Source organism: Onychostruthus taczanowskii, unplaced genomic scaffold (genome assembly GCF_017590055.1).
Source record: "Onychostruthus taczanowskii isolate IOZ18803 unplaced genomic scaffold, ASM1759005v1 scaffold99, whole genome shotgun sequence".
Classification (NCBI taxonomy): Eukaryota; Metazoa; Chordata; class Aves; order Passeriformes; family Passeridae; genus Onychostruthus; species Onychostruthus taczanowskii.
This window is the reverse complement of record NW_024507990.1, coordinates 1036235-1060551: the sequence shown is the minus strand read 5'-3', so window position 1 is coordinate 1060551 and position 24317 is coordinate 1036235. Positions and strand designations below refer to the sequence as shown.

The 24317-nt window shown below is 39.0% G+C and overlaps 1 protein-coding gene across 1 annotated transcript; it reads right to left on the bottom strand.

Moving 5' to 3' along the window:
• Nucleotides 1–3296: 3296 nt before the first annotated feature.
• On the bottom strand, nucleotides 3297–24069 carry GLP2R (glucagon like peptide 2 receptor). The gene is made up of 13 exons (XM_041427295.1): nucleotides 23785–24069; nucleotides 18468–18561; nucleotides 17789–17893; nucleotides 16018–16139; nucleotides 13780–13886; nucleotides 13114–13270; nucleotides 12206–12365; nucleotides 12015–12075; nucleotides 11626–11695; nucleotides 11027–11115; nucleotides 9815–9953; nucleotides 5705–5746; nucleotides 3297–4508 (listed from the first exon to the last, which is right to left on the bottom strand). The coding sequence occupies exons 1-13, from the start codon at nucleotides 23887–23889 to the stop codon at nucleotides 4191–4193; spliced, it is 1569 nt and encodes a 522-aa protein (XP_041283229.1). The 5' UTR covers nucleotides 23890–24069; the 3' UTR covers nucleotides 3297–4190.
• Nucleotides 24070–24317: the final 248 nt, after the last annotated feature.

Here is a 24317-nt window from a genome sequence, read left to right as displayed (position 1 = left end):
CTGAACTTTAATTTCCTGGAGCTAATTGCAGTGATGAAGCTCACAAGCAGCTGCTTCTCACTGTAGATGTGTGTGGCTCCAGGAATGACTGCAGAGATAGCTAAACACGAGATGACATTTAGCACAGCAGAGAGTTTGTGAGATTTGAAATGGCAGGTGGAAAAAAACAGTTAAAAATCCAGAAGGGTGGTTGCTATGGAAGTTGGGAAGATGATGTTAGCAAAATAACATCATGAAGAATTTTAAACACTTTTCCTTACAGAATCACAGAATTTTCCTTAATGGGAGCTCAGACTGATGGGAAAAGGGAAGAAAATTCCAGAATCAAATGAAAAGAAGTGAAAGGAAGAACCAGTATTATCAATTCCAAGGCATAACTGACAGAGCTTTCCAGAATGGAATGTTTGTGCTTTACTGTTTGAGCCTTTGAGGCACAGACTCTGACGTGCAGAAGCAATATATCTAACAAAGAATGTAAGTACACATGAATAATTAGCATACAGTTGACATCTCTGGCTGTAGGAGGAGCCACTGTGTCTGGAAAGTTGTGTTCTAGGTGTAGTAAAATATCACAGATTGATAGCCTGTCTCAAACAGATTACTGAGATCTAATAAATCTTGTACATATCAGATCAGTTATCACACATCTCATGGCAAAGCTCTTCTGACCCCCACAGGCTATTCTGGGCTTGGAATGTGATTTTTCTTTTTTATTTGTCATGCAAGTTTTGACAGAAAGCAAAATCCTTGGCAAAGACAACTGCAAAGCTGTGGCAGTCAGGTTTGGGCAGGGGTAGCCTCTGATGTCCTGAGGATTAACAGACCAATATTCAGTAAGACAATAATCATTGTCTCACTGAATGGATTGACTCAGCAGAGTCCAGGCTCCCAGGGCTGTGGGAAACCTTTATCTCCCACCAGGCTTTCTCCAAAGGCAGTGGAAATCTGGGGAGTAAAGGTGAGAAACCAATGGATAAAATAACCCCTGGGGGAATGTTAAACTTTCTGTTGCCTGATAATTAGGGTGCAAATTAAATACATAATTTCCATAAAATACCACTTGTAAACAAACACCAGTTTAGGTCAGGCTGTCTCCTCCACTCTTGTTTTGTCAGAACAAGATCCTATTTCTTGTCCTTCCAATGGGAACTGGAAAAACAGAAACTTCTCCAGACAGTGAAGAGTTGGATCTGCAGCTTTAAAAGACACTGAGATTGATGTAAAAATAGAATACCCAGACATTAAGCAGAAAAACATAATCTTATGTTTCTATAGTTGTAAGAATATGCCTTAAGTAAGTGAGAAACTACATGAGGATAGTGAAAAGTTTATAAAGTAGGGGTGTGGTTGTATGGAATAAGCCAAGAGTTTAGAAGTTAAAACAGAAGCATATGTGTGCAAGTGAGTTAGAACCTCATTAGATAAAAGTATCCACAGTACAGCAGAAGTAAGTAAAAGTGATAAGTTAGAAAAGTAAAATAAACCCTGTAGCAACTATTAGTTGCTTATAGAAGAAAGCAATATATCTTATTAATAATATTTCTAAGATTATTTCTAATATTTCTAATATATTATCTGAAAGTTATATATTACCTTATAACAAAAAAACCTTGTAACTACTCTTAAGCTAGAGCCAGATGCTTACTCCTCTGAAATCTCACTGATTGATGTTTAACTAACCAATAAACTGTTCTTAACTTAAAAATAGTCCCATCCCTTCATTTCTAGCAGTGACAGTGATACCTTCCCACTGGTTCTGTGCCCAGCCTGTGCACTGGCAGCATCCCTGGCTGCTGCAGGTGGTTTTATCAGCTCACCAGGCTCCAGTGTGCCTCCAGGGGCTCCACAAAGGGTGGAAAGAAAATCCCAGGAGGATTCCAGACCTTCAAATTCCCAGGAGGACAGTCAGCTATTCCTGACTCTGACTAACATATGTGAATTGTGAAGTTCGCTGCTGTCATCTAGAAATATTGAGAAATGAGGAGCTTGTAATAATTCTGTAAAATAAATAATGCTGTATTCTTGCTGTTATTTGCTTTCTGAAGGAATCCATGTGATGGTTGTTTTTGTCTGGATCAGTCCTCAGGCCAGCAGGGCCTGCTTATATAACAAGAGTTGATTTTTATAAACTGAAAGAGGCAAAAAGCCCAAACACATAATAGAGAGGAGAAAATGCAGCTAGAGGGACTGCTGTTGAAAACACAGAAAACTGGTTTCTTGACCATATGAAAATCTTTAAAAGGCAGTTGAAAAGTAAACTACTTCACTGAGATGCCGTAAAATCTTACCATTTCAATGTTTTTAACACCTAAGTAAAACATTCTAATTCACTTCAATCTCTTTAATGTCTTAAACAATGGCTCTAGAAGAAATCAGTCTGTTTTAAACTGAGGAAGACACAAAGTGTGTGTGTGGTGTCTGGTGTTTCCAGTGGCTGCTGAAGAAATCCATTGCAGTAAAATTCTATATAAACAGAATTCACATTCTAGTAAAAAACCCCTTTAAAAACTGCAGATAAATTATTTTAAAATAAATCAAACATTTACAGTTTATTAATATATATCACTGAAATATACAACTTGGTATTGATTAAATAGGTTAACACGGATAGAACTGTAAAAGAAATACTTTTTTAAAGTGCCAGAAATAGGTTCTTGAACTAGTGCTAGTCAATGAATTTATCTGTTCTTTGCAATAAAAGAGTATTAATGCCACAGGTTGCATGGGTAAACTTTTGTAGCCTGATAAATAATCATAAAAGCACTGGTAAGTTATATGAGTGGAATCATAGAATATTAACAAACTTGATTGCATTTCACAGGTCTCTGGTTGAGTTTGGATGTGAGAAATGAAACTTCACCATGGCTCTTGTTAAATGGAAGAAGAATGATTTCACAATACTCTTGGTGCTGTCACAATCCCGTGTCTTTGTCCATTTTGGGTCCCCTGGGAGGAAGGTGGAGGCAGCACTTACACTGTTTTGTCATTAAGGACACATGTAGGGCAAACCAGAAGTCACAGTGGCTTGTGTCCAAAAAAAAAGTAACAAAAATTGTATCAGAACATTTCATTTGGGCACATTCTGTGGAAGTATTTTGGCTTTTCATCTCATAGTGACATTTCCAGCACTAAACTTTAAGTGAAGATGCTCAAAAATGTAAGCAAAAGCTTGGTTCTTCCCAAGTTTGTCTTTTGGGTTATATACATACATATATATGTATGTATGTATATATATATATATATATACACACACACATATATATAAGATATTGGGGTCTCCTTGAGCTAGGTCTTATGAGCTCTTGGAGATCTATATTACACCTTAGATAGCTCATTTACCTCAGATGGCATAAAATCAGCAGGATGGCTTCTGTGGCAGTGTTGGAAACAGAAAAGTTTTAATAAAAAGGCAAAATAACAAAGCTCTTACAGAGAAAAGCCGAGCCAGGGCAAGAGGTTCTTGCTCCTGGTAAAACATCTCACAAAAGGAATTATTTCCTTTGTTCTCTTCTTTTTCTAGTGAATTGCTCAGGTGGGACTTGTTGGCTCCTCTCCGATTAGCTATCCTTAAGTTTGAGGTGAAGTCCCAAAGGTCCTATGAGGTGTCTTTTTGCCAAATTGAGGAGAGAAACTTCTGGGCTTTTTTCCTTTTTAAGGGGACAAAGGATAATTTGGTCACTCTGTCAACAAGGGGGCACATTCCTACAAATATATATATGTTTGGTCTGGTTTGTTCTAAAATGGGGGTGGATTTCTTGAGATGGGGTATGATTTCAGTCTGTGAAGGAGTCTTCCACACGTCTCTCTGTTTAAGAACCACTCATGAAAAACAAAAACTGTCTTCTCATGACGTGACTCAAAGCCAGTCACATATGGATGAAGCTCACCAAACTTCAGTGTCTCCAGAGCCTGCTTATTTCCAGAGTTCATCCTGCTTCCTTGTGGATGCTACAGAAATGCCAGCTCAAAGCAAAAACGCTCCATCCAGAAGACCTCTTCTCCCTGGACACACAGCTTAGCAACCTCCAGATAAATAACATTTTTCTCAGCCCAAGACAATCGGAACACCTGGGCCATCAACTGCTTCGTCCTCGCGCTGCCCAGAGCCCTGAGCAGCCTGCAGCTGAGAGATGAACACTTGTTTTTTCTGAGCCCTGCTGCTGGCAGGTGCTGTCCCAGGGGACGGCTGCCTAAATTTCACTTTCCTCAAAGACCTCCTCGGTGGTCTCTCCGGTGGTGACCTCTCCCTCGCTGCTGTCGGACATGCTCATCTGGGGAGGGCCTGCCCGGGCCTCTGCGCCCGGCCTGCCCAGCACCTTGTGCAGCTGCAGCTCCCAGGGCCTGCTCGCCTCCAGGCCCAAGTGGTGCCTGCTGCTCGGGTGCTGCTTTTTCCTTTTCTGGGAACATTTCCTGAGGTATTTGATGTTTTCCCCTAGAAAGCAGAGCTTGCAGCCCAAGGGATCTGCCAGCAGGAAACGGGACCACTGCTTCTGCAGCTCTGCTTTCACCTGAGGGGAGGAGAAAAGAGTCATTGGTAATGGCGTGTGAGCGCCCTGGAGTTCACTGACACAAAGGCCAGGTGGAAAATGAGAGGAACTGTCAAGTGCTGAGCTTCCTGCCCCTCTGGGGTTTACCTTGGTGCTTGTAGGGTAGGAACAGATTTGTTTGTTAAATCAATCTGAAGAGTCCAGCCTCTTCACCCTGACTTGGGAAAGTTTTTCCTCTGCAAATGTGATGTGTGCGCTTGGGAAAGTTTTTCCTCTGCAAATGTGATGTGTATGTGAAGTAGTGGCAGCCTGCACCTGGGCCAAGTGTCAGGGAGAACAGGCAGATTCAGCTTAAAAACATTTAAAAATTAACTGAGATAGCATCATTTTCCAAGGTAGCTTGTAGCAAGTCAGCCTGAGAGAGCTGGGGTTGTTCAGCCTGGAGAAGAGAAGGCTCTGGGGAAACCTTAGTCCCCCTTCCAGGGCCTAAAGGGAACATATAAAAAAGCTGAGAGACACTTTTATGTGGAAATAGCGATAGGACAAGGAGGGGGCATGGGTTTAAACTACGAGAAGACAGATTTGGATGAGATGTTAGGAGGATATTCTTCCCTGGGAGAGCCCTGGCACAGGGTGCCCAGAGCAGCTGTGGCTGCCCCTGGATCCCTGGAATGCTCAAAGCCAAGGTGGACAGGGCTGGGAGCAGCCTGGGACAGTGGGAGGTGTCCCTGCCATGGCAGGGGTGGAATGAGAAGGGCTCTAAGATCCCTTCCAAACCAACCCGTTCTCTGATTTTATGAAATTATTTTTTCAACAGGTTGCTGGCTGAGATAATGAACTCTGAATGTGATCACTTACATGGAGCTCAGGGGTAAACCCAGAGAGGGTTCAGCCTGGCTGAGCACGAAGTCTGGGGTTCAGCTGGTTAAAGGAGGGGATTTCTGGTGACCATAAACCTCTAATGGCATTTCAGACACCTCAGCTGTCCAAACCTCCACAGTGCTATCCCCACTCAGCCTTCCCTGGAAATATTTTGCATTTGAGTCCAAACCTGTGGTAGTTCTTGCTGTTCCCTTCACTCAAAACAATTTTACCAGCTCAAAAGAATGCATACATGCTCTCAAAAAGCAGAGCTGCTCAGGATGTTCATCCTTCTTGGTGTCATTAATACACTTTGCTAATGAATTAAGAGCTTCTCTCACAGCATTGGGTCTTACCTCTCCGTTAGCAAAGCAATAGAGAACTGCTACCAAAAAACCCTGTAAGAGAAAGGAGTGAGAGGAAAAAGTCAGTGTGCAGGAAATACCTGAAGCTCTAATGTAAATGTGACATTAGTGTTAAAACCATAAATATAAACAGTGCTCCTTAATGTTCAAAAGGAAAGTAGTTTATTTATTTATTAATTAATGAAGTACCCAGTCCCTTGTTTTTGGGCAGTTCCTTAGCAAGTGCAGGGCACATTTTGTGTAGATGCTGAAGAATAGAAATTATATACATCAAAATATATTTTTAAATTAGAGATAAATTATGTATATCTAATTTAAATATATATAAATTATATATATATATATTTACAGATTATAAAACCCATTTATAATTTTGCTTCCACATAATGGGGTTTTTTGCTACCACATAATGGTTTTTTTCCAAATTATTGTGTTATACTGTGACTGCTGCTATTTCCACATGAGGTAAAATATAAAAAAAATGCAGCTTGGTTTCTCATATTATATATATGCTTGTTTGGGTTTGTGAATGATTCTTCTGAGAGCTCATTTGGGCTCTTTTTACAAATTATTTCTATATTAAGTGATTAGTGTTAGTTCAAAGCTCAGCTGTATTCAGTGTTATGGACATTTGGAATTGCTGTTTTTCCTTTGAAACCGATTCAGATAAACACCTTAAAAAACCCTACAGCTACAACTTGTTTTAAACCAACCCCAAAATCATAATTTCCATTTGCCTCTCTGTGTCTGGGTTTGATCTCAGGCTAGAGCAGGCTGCATCTCAGCCCCACAGACATGCAGATTGATTCCCACTGCTTCAGGAAATGCCCTTTTTCTGTGTGTCTAAAGGCATCTGTGCCACAATTCTGATGAAGAGAATAAATACTCTGAGTCCCAAGGCAATATTTATATCACAGCTGCAAAGGTGCAATCCAGCTGACAGCATTTGCTTGTTCCCACACTCATATTTTTCCAGAAATATTTCTGCTTTGCTCAGACAGAATTTTAAAAATAAATCCCCATACACAGAAGCTTCAACATTTTTCATTACACCTACAATTAACCAATAGCATTCTGAGCCTGCTGTTAATTTGCTAGCAGTCCTGAATTATTTAGAGTCATTAATTCCTTCAGCATATGTGCAGTTTATCTGCCACCCCAGAGGAAATGGGGACAGGAGAAACAGCAAACAGAATTGCTTTCTCCATATATTTTATTTCCATCATTTTTCATGCTTCACCTGGGTTATGGTAGGAAGATGTAGTTAATTAGAGATAATAAGAGGTGATATTAATAGGTGATATAATAGGTGTTAATAATAGGTGATATTAGTTAATAATAGGTGATATTAATGATAATAGGTGATTATAGAGTTAATAAGAGGTGATATTAATAGGTGATGTTAATAGGTGTTAATAATAGGTGATATTAGTTAATAATAGGTGATATTAATGATAATAGGTGATTATAGAGTTAATAATAGCTGATATTAATAGGTGATATTTATGTGACATATATATCACATAAATATATGTCATCTCATCTAATATTTAAAATATTTAAATATATTAAATAAGATATGAATTTACTAGCTTTATGCAGAACTCCTCCTGCTCCTGGAGGCAGTTCTCTTTTTTGGGGGGTAGAAAGTTCCTAACTCTGCTGGGTGGTTTGGGGGTTTCCTGTTATGGGTATGAGCTCTAAATTTGGCCTCCCAGGCACCACAAGCAGAAAGAGGATTTAAATTTCACTCCCGAGCCTGGTGAAAGGCACTGTGAGAAGGGCAGAGACCAGGAGCTGCCTGTGAGGCTCCCTGGGCTGATCTCACTTTGGAAAATACCTCTGGGAATCTCCTTCACTGCTGCTGCAGGGCCAGGGCAGGAGTGACAAATGCTGTAAAATCCCACCAGAAGGTGGAAGACTTCACTGATTATTTATATTTAATAAATATTTCACTTCACATCCTGGTTTCTTTAATGCTTACTCAGTTTTCTCCCAGTAAATTGATTTTCACAGTTAGAAAGCTTCCCAGTTTGTTGTGACTTCTCAGACACACAGAATTATCCCAGTGTGAGTGAAAATGGAGAATCAGAAATTCAGAATAAATGCTCATTAGCAGAAACACCAACAGGAAAGGACAGATACGCACCTCAAAGCTGCTCTTCAGTTCTAATGACAATTGCAATGTGATAAATTACTCAAATAACTGGGATTTTCCACCAGAAACCAGTGTTTTTTCCTGAGGGTAACAATTTCCATGCACAAGGGAGCCAAGATGTTTAGATTGCCCCATTTCCTAAAGCAAAGCAGCATCCTACCTACAACAGAACTCCTATTTAGAATTTAATTTTGTGCTCCTTGAAAATGTTTGAGTTAAACCTTCAGCTGAGATCCCAGGGATAATTGTTTTTCTTTAACAAAACAGTTTAACTGCCTTTTTAAACTACTGAGAAGATTTACAGACTAAACAAATGTAATTGGGTACAGTTTATGTGCTTTTTGGCTAATCCCTTCATAAATAATGCTGCAGCTAAAAAAGAGAATCTGCAATAAACATTGGCTGAGATCTCTGGGTATTTTTTAATGGAGCTTTGCTTCTAAAGCATGACATGCTGCCAAGCTCATGCATGTTTCTCTAAAAGGAATGAAGTTTGTGTTCTTTAGCAAGGATGAGTAAGCTGGTTTATATATCAGATTTCTTTGTACAAGCCAGTAAATAAAATCTTCACTTAAAATGATTCTGCACTTTTAAAATAACATCTAGGCACTGCAACCTCTCCAAGTAAGGATATTTCTAACCAAGGAACTTATACTCCAACATTAATGTCCCTTCCAACCCAAATAGTTCTGGGATTTTGTGAACACCATGTCAGCAGGCTCCTCGGGGTTGTGGCTCTCCAGGAATTCTCTGCTTTCACTGGCACATTTTCCCCCTCAAGCTGTGGTGGAAATGTTGAAGTCTAGCCTCAATACCAGTGTCAGGACACTGATGCATACATGCACCAGGGCACAGGTGCATATATGCAAAGGTAAAAACCCAGGATTATGATATATTGTGGGAAAAGTGCAGCAATGCTCAGATGGCCTCAGGCTGCAGAAGAGGGCAGCAGTGTCAGAGAGCGAATTACTGAGGAGCAGCCACTTGGAGCCAGAGAGATCACTGGGCTCTGCAGCAAATGAAGGTCTGGAAATTGCTGTCCTGGCCCCCAGGAAGAGCAAGGCAGGGAGGTGTGGGAAAAGGACAACTCTGCTGCACGGGGTCATTAGTGGTCTCTCAAAAATTCATTTCTTAGCAGTGCTGCAGCACTCCAGACAGGCAGACAGAGATGCTTTGTGCCCGTGTCCATCTGGGAATCACCCCTGGGCTCCAGCACCAGCTCAGCCTGGAATCTGGGCTCCTTGGAAGTGGCTGTTTGATTGGAGCGTGGCTCCTTTAGCCTCAGTCCTGCAGCTGAGTTCCACAGCCCTCCCTCAACTCAGCTTTTTCCTGCTCACACCAAACCAAGGCAGGGGGAAGGAAGAGGAGCCAAGTGCCTGAATGCTGTAAAACACTCCTGACTCTGTGGGTGAGAAACTTCTTTTCCACCTGCAGATGCTGGTCCATTTTTCTGTTCCATCACGTGAGGGCTCTGACAAATTTTCTCCTAAAACTAACTAAAAACGGATGCAGGTGTAGAGCACTTTTGTGAGCGTGCAGCTGGGATTGTCACTTTGCAGGTAAGGTGAACAAACATCCTTTAGGAAAATAAGCCCAAGCCTTGGATGAGGCAGACATTCTCATGGTTATGATTTTGGCTGGGAGTGTTTGAAATGGACCATTTTTATCCTGTTGGCAGGGATCTATGATGAGCTGTTACCTATTATTTTTTTTCTGAAAATGTCAGGCTCCTTTTTTTTTTTTTTTTGGTGTTTGGGACTATAATATTTATTTATGAGTGTTTTATCTTGTTACTGCAACAGTGTATTTAGAGACATTGTAGGTTGGGATACAATATTAAATCAGAATTCACTATAACTGTGGTGAGCAGCAAATGCACATGGATTTATGAGCCCTAAAAACAATATTTGCAAAACACAAAAACCAATATTTTCAGAACTTACATGAAATGAGCTCATTGTCAGCTGAATGAAAAGTCTTATATGTCTTGAAAGTCCTTCCACCTGTTCATCAGTGATGAAGGTAAACACAAATTCATGGATCCCCAACAATGGAATCAGCACAAGTGTAGATCTTGCCAATCTCAAAAAGAAAATGTTTGATTATTGTATTTTTTAAACGTCCTTGGGGACAAAAATCAAAAGCTCAGAGACAAAGAAATTATTCTTAAAAACATGCTCTCAATATTCTGACTGTGGAATGGTAGCAGCAGTTTTGTGATTTTGAGAATAATGTATGCACAAATCTGCGGAAAGTCTAGTTAAAAGGCATGAGTAAATGAAATGTTTTCCATGGCACATCCTGGCCAGAATAAAGAATTCTGATTCTCCATCAGGCCACAAACATAGTGCTAGAGGGTTTTTCTTTTTCTTCCCGAGTTTTGGTGGCAAAGGGAAAGATGTGTCCCAGCAGCAGAGGCCACAGGTGTGAGAGGAGCTCCCTGAGAGCAGAGATCTGCATGCACTGAGAAGCCTTTGTGAAAATGCCCCCAAAATTCAGCACAGCTGCTGTCCCAGACATGGAAATGTCTGTGGAGCCTTCATTCCTATTCTGAGTATCTATTCAGAATATTCAGAATATGGCTGTTTCCCATATTCTGAATATCTGTTACTCCTGGTGGTGGTGGGTACATCTTTAGGGGAAACTGACACAATTTTGATGTGACAAATTGTTTAAAAAGGGGCCAGGACTTTGGGGGAATGTACCCTCTGTTAACAGTGACCAAATTATTCTTAGTCTACCTAAAAAAAACAAAAATCCCAAAAGTTTCTCTCCTCAATTTAGTAAAAAGACACCTCATAAGACCTTTAAAACTTCACCTCAGACCTAGAGCTACCCAAGTGGACAGAGGCCAAAAAGTCCCACCTAAGTAATTCACCAGAAAAAACAGAGCACAAAAGAAATAATCGCTTTTGTAGAGTGTTGCAACCAAAACAAAAACCTCTTACCCCTAGCTCAGTTTTTCTTTAAAAAAGCTTTGTTATTTTGCCTTTTATTAAACTTTTTGTGTTCCCCACACTACCTCAAAAACCATCCTACTAATTTTATATCATTCAAAGTAGCTAAGCTCTCTCAAGTGTGATAAATTCAATAAGAGCTCATAAGACCTAACTCAAGAAAAAGCTGTCAGGAATTCTGAGTCAGTTGTTACATACCTGTATTTGTAGTCATGGAAGGTCATTTGCTGAGCTTTCAGTTTGGAAATCAGCATTCTGAGAATTTTTAAGAAGATGCCAAAGTTAACCTCGAAGGAAAACACATATGGTTTATTTACAGCAAATGTTTTTACAGTCATCAGTTAACAACTAAATAAATGTATCGTTGATATTAAACACTTGCAAAACTTGCCACCAAATAACTGGAATGCATCTGGGCTGAAGTTTGAATACAAGCAGGTTATTGTCCCATAATAAATATGCAAAACTGAGTAACAGCATTGCCTTATTCAGCCTGACATATAATTTGATACAGGATCTTCCAAAATTACAGAATTACATTTCATTTTTTTAGCACAGAACCCTCCTTCCTCATTTTTTGAATAAAACTTTATCCCTTCTGTCACTTTATGTGAAAATTGAAGCATTATTACATTATTGAACATGAAATATTATGAATTATTGAAATATGAAATATTATTTTGATATTGCTGTAGTAGGAGACTGTATCTTATTTGTTCCAGAACTTTGGAGGACAAAAATGGCACTAATTACAAAGACCAAGGAGGGAAAAATAATCCAGGTTATATAATTCTTACTGCAATGGAAAACAACATTGGTCCTCGGATGATCCACCAGATCCCCATGTGTTCATTTGTTCCCCAGCACCTGAGAATAATTTCAAGTATAATTATTTTCACATGCAAAAAAAAAAAAAAAGTTAGAATGCTCACATAACTTGTCTGTTTATTTCAAAAGGAACTTGGTGAAGTTCAACTTTTTTCTGAGAATTCCCAGATGGTTTTTTGGTTTGGTTTTTTTTAAGGTTTTTTTTTTTAATGTAAAAGTACTAAAGGGAACCTTGAAAATGTAACAAGTATCCATAGGTGCTGCACAATCTGATAATTTGCTAGTCAAGTACAGCCAAGGGCTTTCAGCCAAGCAAAAAAAATCAGGATTCCAAAGAACATTTTCTTTCATAACCTACCCAGTGTTCTCCAGTTTGGATCTGCTTATTCCCCATGGGCCCACAAACAGGATTGGAACAACTGCAAAGAAAAGAAGAATCTATTCCAGCCAAGCCTGTAGAAATAGACTTTCTATTTCCTTTACAAAATATCCTCCACTGACTCAGCAAAGCAAAACAAAATCAGGGCTTGGAAACAGTTCTGGACTTACCCCATCCTATCACAATGTATGTCTGCAGCAGCCTTCTTTCAGAGAGCACCACAGTTATCAATAATGTGTGCAGATAAATTCCTTCCACCAACAGCCAGAAGTAATTTGCCCCAACAAAGTAATGCATGAAAAACTGGGCAGTCCTGCAAATGATTACAATCTGTAGGAAGGAGAGACCAGGAGTAAATATGGAGTCAGGATCTGCAGGTGAGAGTTTTTACTGATGAGCTGGTAAAAATAATAATTGTCATTATTTATCTTGTAGATAATTTTCCTTGTTGATGTGGGTAAGCTCTATTCCTACAAAAACATACAAGAATAATAAATATTTATCATATTTATAAATATATATAATATCTCTAAAATTATATTAGGTATATATATTATACATATAATTATTGTGTAACTATTAGAACTATATATAATAGTTATAATATATAGTTATATTCTATTATATAATAGATATAATAGAATTATAAATATATTATATCATATATATAATTATATCATACATAAAAATATATTATATTTTATATATATAATACATATTATATATGTTATATGTAAATAGATTAGATATAGCTATAGATGATATAGATATAGATAATCTGTGCCAAATAAACACAGACATTTCCTTCTAAAGGCTACAAGGTGTGAGATGCTTTGCTTAAGTGGCTGTTTCTAAATATTACAATCAATTAATTTGTTCTTCCTATTTATTTAAAAGAAATTCCTTACAATCAGGATTTCATCTTGATTACCCCAGCTTTTACCAACACAATTTCAGCATCCAAAACTCAATTTACAAACACCTCAACAACAGATACTGTAGGGCAAACTCCCAAAACTGTAACTGTTATGACCACTAGAAGCACACATTTATTATCAGCTATGAATTAACACATTACCTCTGGACTGAGGTACAATATCCATCCACTTTCATCATTTGGTCTTTTTGAGTAAATATTGTTGTACACAGAGTCTTTAATAAGAACTGCTGCAGCACGCAAGATAAAGGATGCAAATAAATTCATATGGATGTAGTTTCTTGTGCAGTGAAGTTTTCTGGGGGAGAAAAAATAATGTATGAATCCTCCAGTATATGTGTAATTTGCAGAAATACAATTTTTAAAAACCAACAAAAACCCAGCAAAACAACTGTTTTATTCATATTGCTGCTCAATGGATTCTGCTTAGAAATTGCATTTTTATTGCTCCTTAGGAAAATACAAGTTATTTACATGGGACCAAGAGAATGGTTTGTGTTAGAAAGGATCTTAAGCCCCTTCTCATTCCATCCCCCTGCCATGGGCAAGGACACCTTCTACTAGATCAGGTTGCTCCAAGGCCTTAAAATCCGGATGAACTCAAAATAAAGAATTTCTACCTGACACCTAATTTCAATCTACCATCTTCAGCTTAAAGCCATTTTCCAAAGCTCATCCCCAGCTTTTTTTTTTTTGTAGCCCCTTCAGGTACTGGAACACTGGAAACTAAATGATAACTTCAATTTCATAAGAAGAATGTAAATACAGGGCTCTGTACATTTAAAATGCATGTAAATTTTTACTAACCTGAGTAAAGAAAGTATAAGCAGAGCTAACACCAGTGAGATGAGAGAAAGGTAATATCCTATGGTGTATAAGAGCTGTAATGTGGTGAGCAGCTTATGTTCTTCTTCCTGGGAACAAAGAAGAAAAATGTGTTAGGTAGGCAGGAGGACAGGGCAGAAGCAAAGCTCAGGAACTTTGGGGATCACGTTTTTGAGTTTCCAGGAGCCAGGGCAGGATTCTGATCCCTGCTCTCTGCACTGCCTTTGGAAATCAGTGTGTGACAATGCTTTGAAATCAGTGTGTGACAATGCTTTGAAATCAGTGTGTGACAATGCTTTGAAATCAGTGTGTGACAATGCTTGCACCCTGAGTTTCTTTTGAAATCCAAAGGCTCTCCCAGACTATTCCCAGATTTCTCCTGCCCAAACACCATTTGTAGCCCAAACCACAGCTGCTCCTGCCATGGATTCATGGATCCTGGTGGGTTAGCAGCTGCAGGGATAGCTGACTGAACCTGCACACAGTGTGTGTGTGTGGCCTGGACACACAGCACTGACCAGCTGTGTCTGCACAGTTCTGGGAGCCAGCTCTGCCTACAGCTACTGAAACAGACTGAGTTCACAGGAAAAAATATAATTATTTAATTAGAGCTGTCTCGAATGTCTTTGAGTGACAAATATGACCTCAGAGGAGGAAGGGAACTACTCACACTTTGATAGATTATCATCGAACATCCAGAGCTGAAAGGTACCCACAAAGATTTCTGAAGTCCAGCTCCTGGCCCTGCACAAATTTCCTCTCAATTTGCCTAATTTAGCATTTATTCTTCCTATTTTTTGTTCTATTTTAGCTGCTTATGTCTGCCTCTCAACTCTTCAAACTTCTAGCACAAGAAAAGCATCTCTGAAGAGGCAATGAGATACAGGACGTGTGGCTTTCATAATCCACATTTGGCCTGCAAAGCTTTTCTTGGAACCTGTGTCTTTTCCTCACTGATTTTGCTGGTTTTCTTCTTCTACTCAGCACCAGGACTTTAGCACTGCCTTTGCCAGCAGTTTTCTCTCATAATTCCATGCCAGTGAGCCATGCCTCTCTGGAAGGGGTGGAAGAGCCCAGGGAAAGCAGAGTGGGTGCAGGAGATTCCCAGCTGTTGGTCACTCTGCTCCATGGAAACATTCCAGCAGGGAAAAACCTCGCAAAAATCCCAAGTTATCATCTTGGCTATTTCGATTTTGCAACAGCAAAGCACGTGAAACCAAGCTGATTCCTCTGATGTGTGAAGATACTGCCTCTGGGTTATTTCCAATAGCTTGGGGGGTTTCAATTAAATAAAACAAACAAATTGCAAATATTATGCAATTAAATTAAAACAAAACAAATGGAATAATATTTATTCAATTAAATAAAACAAAACAAGCCCACATTTAGTGTTGGTAGGAAAGCTGGTTAAAGCTTTCAGAGACATTGTCTGCTGTCACACAAGATGAAATAATATCAAATATGCTGATCCAGAATGGTCAACAAACCTTGGAAAACACTCAGAACTTATGAATATATTTATTATATTTGCATAAATAAACTGAAAGTTTGGAAATTCGTGTATTTACCATATAAAGAGCTTAGTAAAAATGTAGTAATACACAGAGCTACTAAACTAAGAATGTTTCATAACCAATCAGTAAAGCAGTGTTACTTGATAAAGTAAGAAACAGCACTCAGTCAGTATTAAAAAGTAAAAAATAGTGGTGATAGTGCTTACCTAAGAGGCCTAATTCTGAATTCCATGGCAAAAGAAGTTTGGCTGACAAAGTCCAGCCTGATGCAATATGAGAAATACAGGAAGGATGGCATTGGGTAAGGGTGGATCCTCCACCTCTGAGCAGCTAACTTTGAAATAATCAATTAACAGCTCAGGAAATGCTGAAGGCTCAGAAGGGAACCTGTCTGGCTTTCACACACCAGTGTGATTTGGGGAGTTACTTGCTTGACAAGTTGCAGTTTTTCTATTTTATTAGGACAAAATCAGCAGATGTGAACTCTGGACTCTGAACAGAAAATAACTCGTGGCATCTAAAGCAGGAATCCCCTTCTTTAATATTTTCTTTTCTGCTTCTTATGAATAAAACAACAGCTTTCTGTTTGGTAATTTAAATGAAATCTGAAGATGCTTTGCAGGTATTAAATGGAAATGTTTTGTCAGTTACTCAAGAAAGGATTAAGAAGATTAAAGTTTTCATCTGTAATATAAAACACACTTACATTTTTCTGGAAATGATTTTTCTCAGAACATTCTGAGCTATCCCGCCAAATGTCTGTGGAATTTTCCTTTGTTTGCCAAATCCCTTCATCCAAGCAGACTCTGTATACATGTCCTACACTTCCTGAAAGTAAACAGAGTTTTAGTTTGAAAGGTCAAAATAGAGATTTCATTTTTCATACATGTTTGAAAGATTTCTACCTCCCCAATAGCCTCTACACCCACCACCCATACTCAAAAAAAAGAATAAAACCCACTTTTTTTTTTGTCTTTGTCAATGTATTTTTTTATAGTTACATAGGACAAAGTAGGAATGTAGTCCAGCAGAAATAAATTCCCAGAATGTACCTGTTTTTTTACAAAACCCACACAGAACATCCAAAAGAGAAGCCTTCATCTCCCTTTATTCATTTTTCCTCATTAAGCTCGTGAATGGGTAATTCATCGACCAGGCTGGCCAGTCAAAACTGCACAGGGATTTGATCAGGGAATGATCTTTCCCTGTAACACTGATGTTGCAGGCTGATATTTCATTTCTGTGCCCCTTCAGCAAGTGGGGTGAACTTACGAAGTTTTTTTGGTTTTCACTGCACTGTCCCAATTAACCTAATTAGGAATTTGCCCACAGCGTCAGAGGAACAGTGTGGGGACCCTGGTTGATGTTTGTTTGATGTTGTCCTTAACATCTGCCATCCATTTATTTCCGATCACACCTGACCTTTTTCAATCATTTCTGAGTTGAAATTGTTCAAGGGTGGTAGCAACAAGCAGAATATCTTGTTTTGCTCAGCTCAGAACTCAGGGAATTCTTTGGGAGCACAGTTTGTTGTGATGGAGCAGGAGCTCTAGACACTGGAAAAAACCTTAAACCATCCATGAAATGTGATCAGAGATCTTGCTTTTGTAGCTGAATGGGTAATTCATCGACCAGGCTGGCCAGTCAAAACTGCACAGGGATTTGATCAGGGAATGATCTTTCCCTGTAACACTGATGTTGCAGGCTGATATTTCATTTCTGTGCCCCTTCAGCAAGTGGGGTGAACTTACGAAGTTTTTTTGGTTTTCACTGCACTGTCCCAATTAACCTAATTAGGAATTTGCCCACAGCATCAGAGGAACAGTGTGGGGACCCTGGTTGATGTTTGTTTGATGTTGTCCTTAACATCTGCCATCCATTTATTTCCGATCACACCTGACCTTTTTCAATCATTTCTGAGTTGAAATTGTTCAAGGGTGGTAGCAACAAGCAGAATATCTTGTTTTGCTCAGCTCAGAACTCAGGGAATTCTTTGGGAGCACAGTTTGTTGTGATGGAGCAGGAGCTCTAGACACTGGAAAAAAACTTTAAACAATCCATGAAATGTGATCAGAGATCTTGATTTTGTAGGAATTCAGACAGGAAAAAAATCTCCATTCCATGGAGGCAAGAGGCTTTTGTTTATTATGAAGAGCTGGATTTGTCCTAAGTGGTTGGCAGAAGCAGTTTGGGAGATGAGATAGGAACTTGGTGTCTTAATGCTTATTAGCATAAAAAAGGAGATTATTATTTATGGTAAATATATTATTATAGAAAGTATTTAATAGATATAACATATTAAATATGTATTAAATATTCTATATTATATCTAATATAGAATATACAAGATATATTGTATATTATCTGTAATAATGCTAGTAAATATATAATAATCCATTTTCAATCACCACTTTGACATCACCACTTTGCCATCACCGTTTTCAATCACCACTTTGCCATCACCACTTTGACATTACCATTTTCCAGCCATGGCAAATATGAAGGACAAGGAACAGAGACATTTCCAGGGGGTGAGTAAGGCCAGCAAACAAACTGATCAAACGTCCCATTGCAATGCACTCCTGGGGAGAGAAGCAAATAAAAGTTTTACAAAAAGTTGTGCAGACAAAGGGCAGTCATGGAAACCACTCTGTACTGTTCCAGGGAACCTGCAAGCCACTCCAGAATAATGAGATATTGCAGATAAATGTTGTGTGTTAGAAAATTATTGCTTAAAATCACAAGGAAGCAAGGTCAGACCTCACCAGGGGCTGCAGATTCCTCCTGAGGGACAGCTCCAAACTGCTCTGTGACAGTGACAGAACCCAGGGAATGGTTGGATCTCAGGAAAGGTTTTTCCCAGAGGGTGCTGGCACTGCCCAGGCTCCCCAGGGATGCCCAGGGTGGGGTCGTTGGGGGGTCTGGGCAGGGCCAGGGGCTGCACTGGGTGATCCCTGTGGGTCCTTCCAGCTCAGGGTGCTCTGTGATTCTGTGATTGTGTGACCACAGAGAAAGGAAAATAAACAAGGGGGCTCCAGGCTCATATTTGTGTCAGGTGAATTGTTCTACATTTAGAACTTGGGAACAGACAAACAGCAAGACAATATTTGCATATTTGTCAGTGTTAATAAATGTCTTCATTGCTTAATTCCTTACCACTATCTACAGACGATTCCTGCAGCATTTTCAAGCATTCCTGTTTGTATTTGTTCCATCCAGTAGTGGTTTTTTCCAGCAGAGAACCTTTGGCCTGGGAGTGAAAATACTCAAGAAAATATGCAAGAAAAATCAGTTAGAACCTTTTAGTGCTTAATGAAAAGTTGCTTTCCATTACAAGAAATTCTGGTCTGAGCACAGAAATTAGGAGAATGGAGGAAAAAATGGTAGGTGAAAAAAAGTCTAAAGGGCTTTTTGGTTTTAGAATATTTATAAAGGTAATCAAGCATATCTGGTTGAGCAGTACAGCAAAAAGAAAGCTGAATAAACCAGTAATAAATAAGCAATGTTATTTAACTACTAACACCTTCCCTCTGGTGCATTCTGTCCTCCTGCCCAGCATTTCACAGAGCATTTATTTTACCAGCAGCTGCAACTGTGCCATAGACATCTTCCTATTCCTCTTTTTCCCTTTTTCTTTTTTTAAGCAACACTTCTGTGAATTTTAGTTTTACTTGCCCATTTACACCAGACTGCCCTTTTTGCCTCAACAGGGCACTGTTTTGCTCTCTTCTGGTGTCCGTAGGTGAGAAGAGTCACAATAAAACGACAGACATCCTTATCTGACTGCAGAGGTCTTTAAGAGAGCCACAGATGATAACTGCTGTTTAAGAAAGCATTGGCTAAAACCAGAAGAATTAAATTCAAAAAAAGCTACGTGATTTGGGTGAAGAAATGCCCTATTGGGAGCAGAGCAGTTCAGGAAGGATAATGGGAGATGCTGCTCACAGCTCAGTGTTAGCATGGTGACTTGAGCATTATTTAATGGAAAAGAACACAACCCTAATTTCACACCTCTGTGAAATTAACCCCTGCTCTCCTGACACCAGGGCTTTCAGAGGCCAGAGCAGCCAAAGATTACAGCTACTACAAGTCACCAAAAATGAAAAATCCGTTACTGCTTGAAAATGTTACCGATTCTAATGAGTAAATTTTGGAGAGCAAACAAAATATTTAAGTTTTCTAAACAGTTTTTTATTAAAGATGCCTTTCAGTTCTCCAGGAAAAGTCAATTTCTTTTTGTCTGGACTACACCTTTTCTTTGAAGGTGTGTGTTTGTCCTGATGTTTCCTGACCATGGGCTGAGATATATAAACAGCACATTATATGGCTGTGAACTTCACCTTTTTCCTTTCAACCTATGATTTGCTTTTATTTTAATGAAGAAAAACATATTTATTTACTTTTAAAACAGGAACAGTGTTCTGGTGACTAGCTCTTAGGCAGGATCACTATTTCATGCATTTTTTTACCATGTAAAATGTTGCCTGCTCAATACTCTGCTTTTTTCCAGACACCCACTTTAAGCTTGAGGGAGCAGAAAAACTATAATCATTCTTCCGTGGATGGGCTTGAAAGATAAGGAGAGAATATTTACAGCAGCCATGAGAAAGGAATGCATGTTTCCAAAATTAAAAAAAAAAAAAAAGTATCTTGACATTTCCCTCATGCAGGCCTCAAAATCCTGGGAGCCAGGGGAGCCTCCTCAGACACTGGTGGGTCAGTGAACCCCATCTGAAGAGGCAGAGCCTTGGAGATGACGCATTTGTGACAGAACTGCTTGGCTGGGGGAAGAACACTCCATCTCTGATAAACAAATGTGTTCAACAGCCAAGGGAATGCAAAGGAAACCTCGCCGGGGCTACCTGGCAGCTGGTTTGGTTCCAGTGCTGGAGAGGAGGAATGTTCCTGGAACTGGGGAACCCAGGGATGCACAGGCGTGGGGAAGTTCACCCAACAAGAGAGAGGAGCAGGATAGGTCAAAACGACAGCTCCACATCACTCCTGATGGAACTGTCCATCTCCTCAAATCTGCAGGCTCGGTCACAGCCAATACCTGGTCACTGTTGGTGTAAATATCTGTGAGATAAATTTGTTTTGGTGGTCACACACCCAATACCTGATCCCTATTGATGTAAATATCCGTGAGATAAATTTGTTTTGGTGGTCACACACCCAATACCTGATCCCTATTGATGTAAATATCCGTGAGATAAATTTGTTTTGGTGGTCACACACCCAATACCTGATCCCTATTGATGTAAATATCCGTGAGATAAATTTGTTTTGGTGGTCACACACCCAATACCTGATCCCTATTGATGTAAATATCCGTGAGATAAATTTGTTTTGGTGGTCACACACCCAATACCTGGTCACTGTTGATGTAAATATTTGTGAGATATATTTGTTTTGGTCACACACCCAATACCTGGTCACTATTGATGTAAATATTTGTGAGATAAATTTGTTTTAGTGGTCACACAACTAGTACCTGATCACTATTGATGTAAATACTTGTGAAATAAATTTGTTTTGGTCATACAGCAAATGCCTGCTCACTATTAATATAAATACTTGTGAGATAAATTTGTTTTGGTCACATAGCCAATGCCTGGTCACTATTGGTGTAAAGATTGGTGAGATAAATTTGTTTGTGTCACGTAGCCAATGCCTGGTCACTATTGATGTAAATACTTGTGAGATAAATTTGTTTTCTACTTTCTGATGAAAAAAACCAACTCTACAGAGAATCACAGCTGCAGCTGGGGAGGCTTCTTCTGCTTTTGTCACGTTGGCCAAGTCACAGCACAACAGAACTGGAGAAAGGGTTGGGTTGGAAGGGACCTCAGAGACAAGAAAGATCTTATTCCACTCCCTGCCACGGCAAGGACACCTTCCACTGTCCCAGGGAGCTCCAAGCCCTGTCCAGCCTGGCCTGGGACCCTGCCAGGGATGGGGTGGGAGCCTTTGGCTGCATTCTGACAGACCCAGCTATTGTTGGTGGGGTGCCCCATGGCAGGAGGAATGATGAATCTGACTCCATGTCCTCAGAAGGCTAATTTATTATTTTAAGATACTACGTTTTATTAAAGAATACTAAACGAAACTATACTAAAGAATACAGCAAGGATACTCACAGAAGGCTAAAAAGATAATAATGAAAACTCGTGACTCTCTCCAGAGCCCTGACACAGCTTGGCACTGATTGGCCAATGAGTGAAAATAATTCACATGAAACCAATGAAACAATCACCTGTGGGTAAACAATCTCCAAACACATTGCAAAGGAGCAAAACCCAGGAGAAGCAAATGAGAGAAGAATTGTTTCCCATTTTCTCTGAGGCTTCTCAGCTTCACAGGAGAAAAATCCTGGGTGAAGGGATTTTTCTAGAGAATGTGAATGGCACACCCAACAAATACCTCAAATACCACAACACAGGTTGTGATTACAAATCCCAGGAAAGTTCTGTGATGATCCAAGCTTTGGGTTGGGTACAGTGCAAGTTCCATGGCAGAAATACAAACTTCCAGGGCAATTTCCCGTGATCTCAACCAGGGGAAACACACAGCCTTTGGTCTGTGGTGCATTTCAGTTGCCATTTGGCCACTGCTTTCAAACAGGATTTCTGGCTGGGGAAAATGAAACTCCCATATCTAAGGCAGAAGCTCAGAAAGTCCATGGTGCTTTGCCCTACACTGGACATCATTTCAGGTTGTCTGAAGATTTTTTGGTGAAAAAGGAACTGCCTCAGCCTGCCAGCCTGGCCTCTGCTTGCACTGAAGTTCACCCATGAGGAAATTTAATCAAAACTCCCTGGAAGTGTCTGGCTATTTATTGAGATTGCACCACGAAGACCCTGCTCTTTAGACATTTGTTGGATGAAAAAGAAAATGCTGCCTGAAACTTTCATTTAGGAAATGGATTCTATCCGGTTGCAGACCAGTTTAAATTTAAGTTTTTCATAACTGACCACAGTCAGAATTTCACCCTTTTAATTTTTATACTAAGCTGACAGTAAAATAAAATGTTTCTGTTTATTCAGGCTATGCTCTTATGGACAGTAAAAAAGCCCCTTCAATTCAGGCATAAACTAAAAATAAAAGCTGAAAAATATTTATTCATTCTTTCAGCCCTGATCCAGGTTTAGTCTGATGGATATTTTTCCTGTCTATAGAGGTTTTGCTAGAAAATACAGATATAGTGATTTATGGCTGTTATTCCTTTAAATGTTTCTTTCTTATGAAATAAAATATAATGAAATACAGCACATATTTCTTTAAACAAGTTGCAAGAGCCACTATGACAAATTAATTCACTGTGATTAGTCTAGCAAAGTTTTGATTTCACAGAAGTTTTTGGGAGTTTTTCTGTCAGCATTGATGGAATCAATGCTTTGGCTGAGGTGTCTCACAAATCTGAGAGTTGTTTCAGTTCTATAAACAGAAGCTCTATGCAGAGAAACTCTAGATTTTAATTATATAAAATATTAGGAGTATTTTCTTTATTTTTTTTTTCCTCCTGGTAATTTTTTCTTTATAAAAATGTTAGAAACACAAATATTGGCTCCACAGCACAAACAGCTGCAAACCCACTTTCTTAGAAACCAAATAAAATTAAGTGGACAGAAATACCTTTTTACTTTCAGTTTATTGTCCTGATGCCCATCCACATCAAAAAATGTACCCTAAATATATCTGTGAATTTTATTCAGTTCAATTGATATTTACCAAATGTCAGTAATTGTTTAAAAAATTTATTCAAATCAAGATTGATATCAATAAATGAACAAGCATTACTAAAAACCTACGTGAAAATTTCCTTGAAGTGAAATACACTGAGACATTTTCTCATTAATTACCTAAACCCCTTCCAATTTACAAGGTAAGTAAGAAGTGGAATTCCGTAAAGATTTAGGGAAAAAAAAGAAAATAAAAATAAAACGGTTTAGTGGATCTGTACAGGAAATAAAGGCAAACATCTCCTACAGATTTATTTGCTTTCTGCATGAAGGTGAGGTGCAGAACAAAACCATCCAGACTTCACAAACTGGAGATTCAGAGCTCACAAGTCAGTGCCAGAAACAAATCAAAGCTGGGTTTAGGACAGAGGAAAAACAGCAGAAAATAAACGTGGTTCAGAACAGCATTTTTATCTGGGAGGAAAACGGAAAACCAAACATAATTCAGTGCTGATCAATACTGGTATGAAAAGTGATTGAGCAAATCAAAATCATTTATTCACTGCATGAATTAATAGAATAAATCGGTAATGAATGAATTAGTCAGAGAGAGTTTAATATAAAACTCTGCAGCTTTGCAGCCATTGTTTCTCATAGCTAATTAGCAATAAAAATTAATTGTGGTGTCGGAAGGATCTTTGGTACAAACACTTTTTTTGTTTGTGACAGTTAAAATGCTGCGTGCTAGGAACTCACTTTTATAGAGTCCATTATTAATTATGGAATTAGCTTACCTGTTTCACAAGAAACAATAGCAGGATAGAGCTGGCAGATGTTGGAGCTATCCTGGACCAGAGTCCCATGCTGGAACACAGAGCAAAAAGTGTCACCATGCCCATTCCAATAGATGTGTCCCCAATATGCTATTTCACTCTAAAAATCAATTATATTAATTTAAAAAAATAATAGAAATAAAAGTGTCTTCTTTTATGAATGTCACTGTTCCATGATCCTCTTTCCAAAGAAGTGAGGAAGTCTCCTGAAGTGTTTAGCTTTGCTAGGCTCCAACTATGTTTTGGTTTTTCTGATTAAAGGCAGAGAGAGCTCAGTCTAAACTTCACAGCAACTCTGCCTGCTGCAGCTGCTCCACGGGCCAATAGGGAGGCAGAAAAGTATTAAAACATGAAAGGGCTGATCCTGTCACTTGAAGCTCCACAGGAATTTTGCCAGTGATTTTTTCCAGAATGCAGCTGGAAAAAATCCAGCTCCACAAAACACATATATCTATTTATACATACATACATACATATATATATATTTAATATTT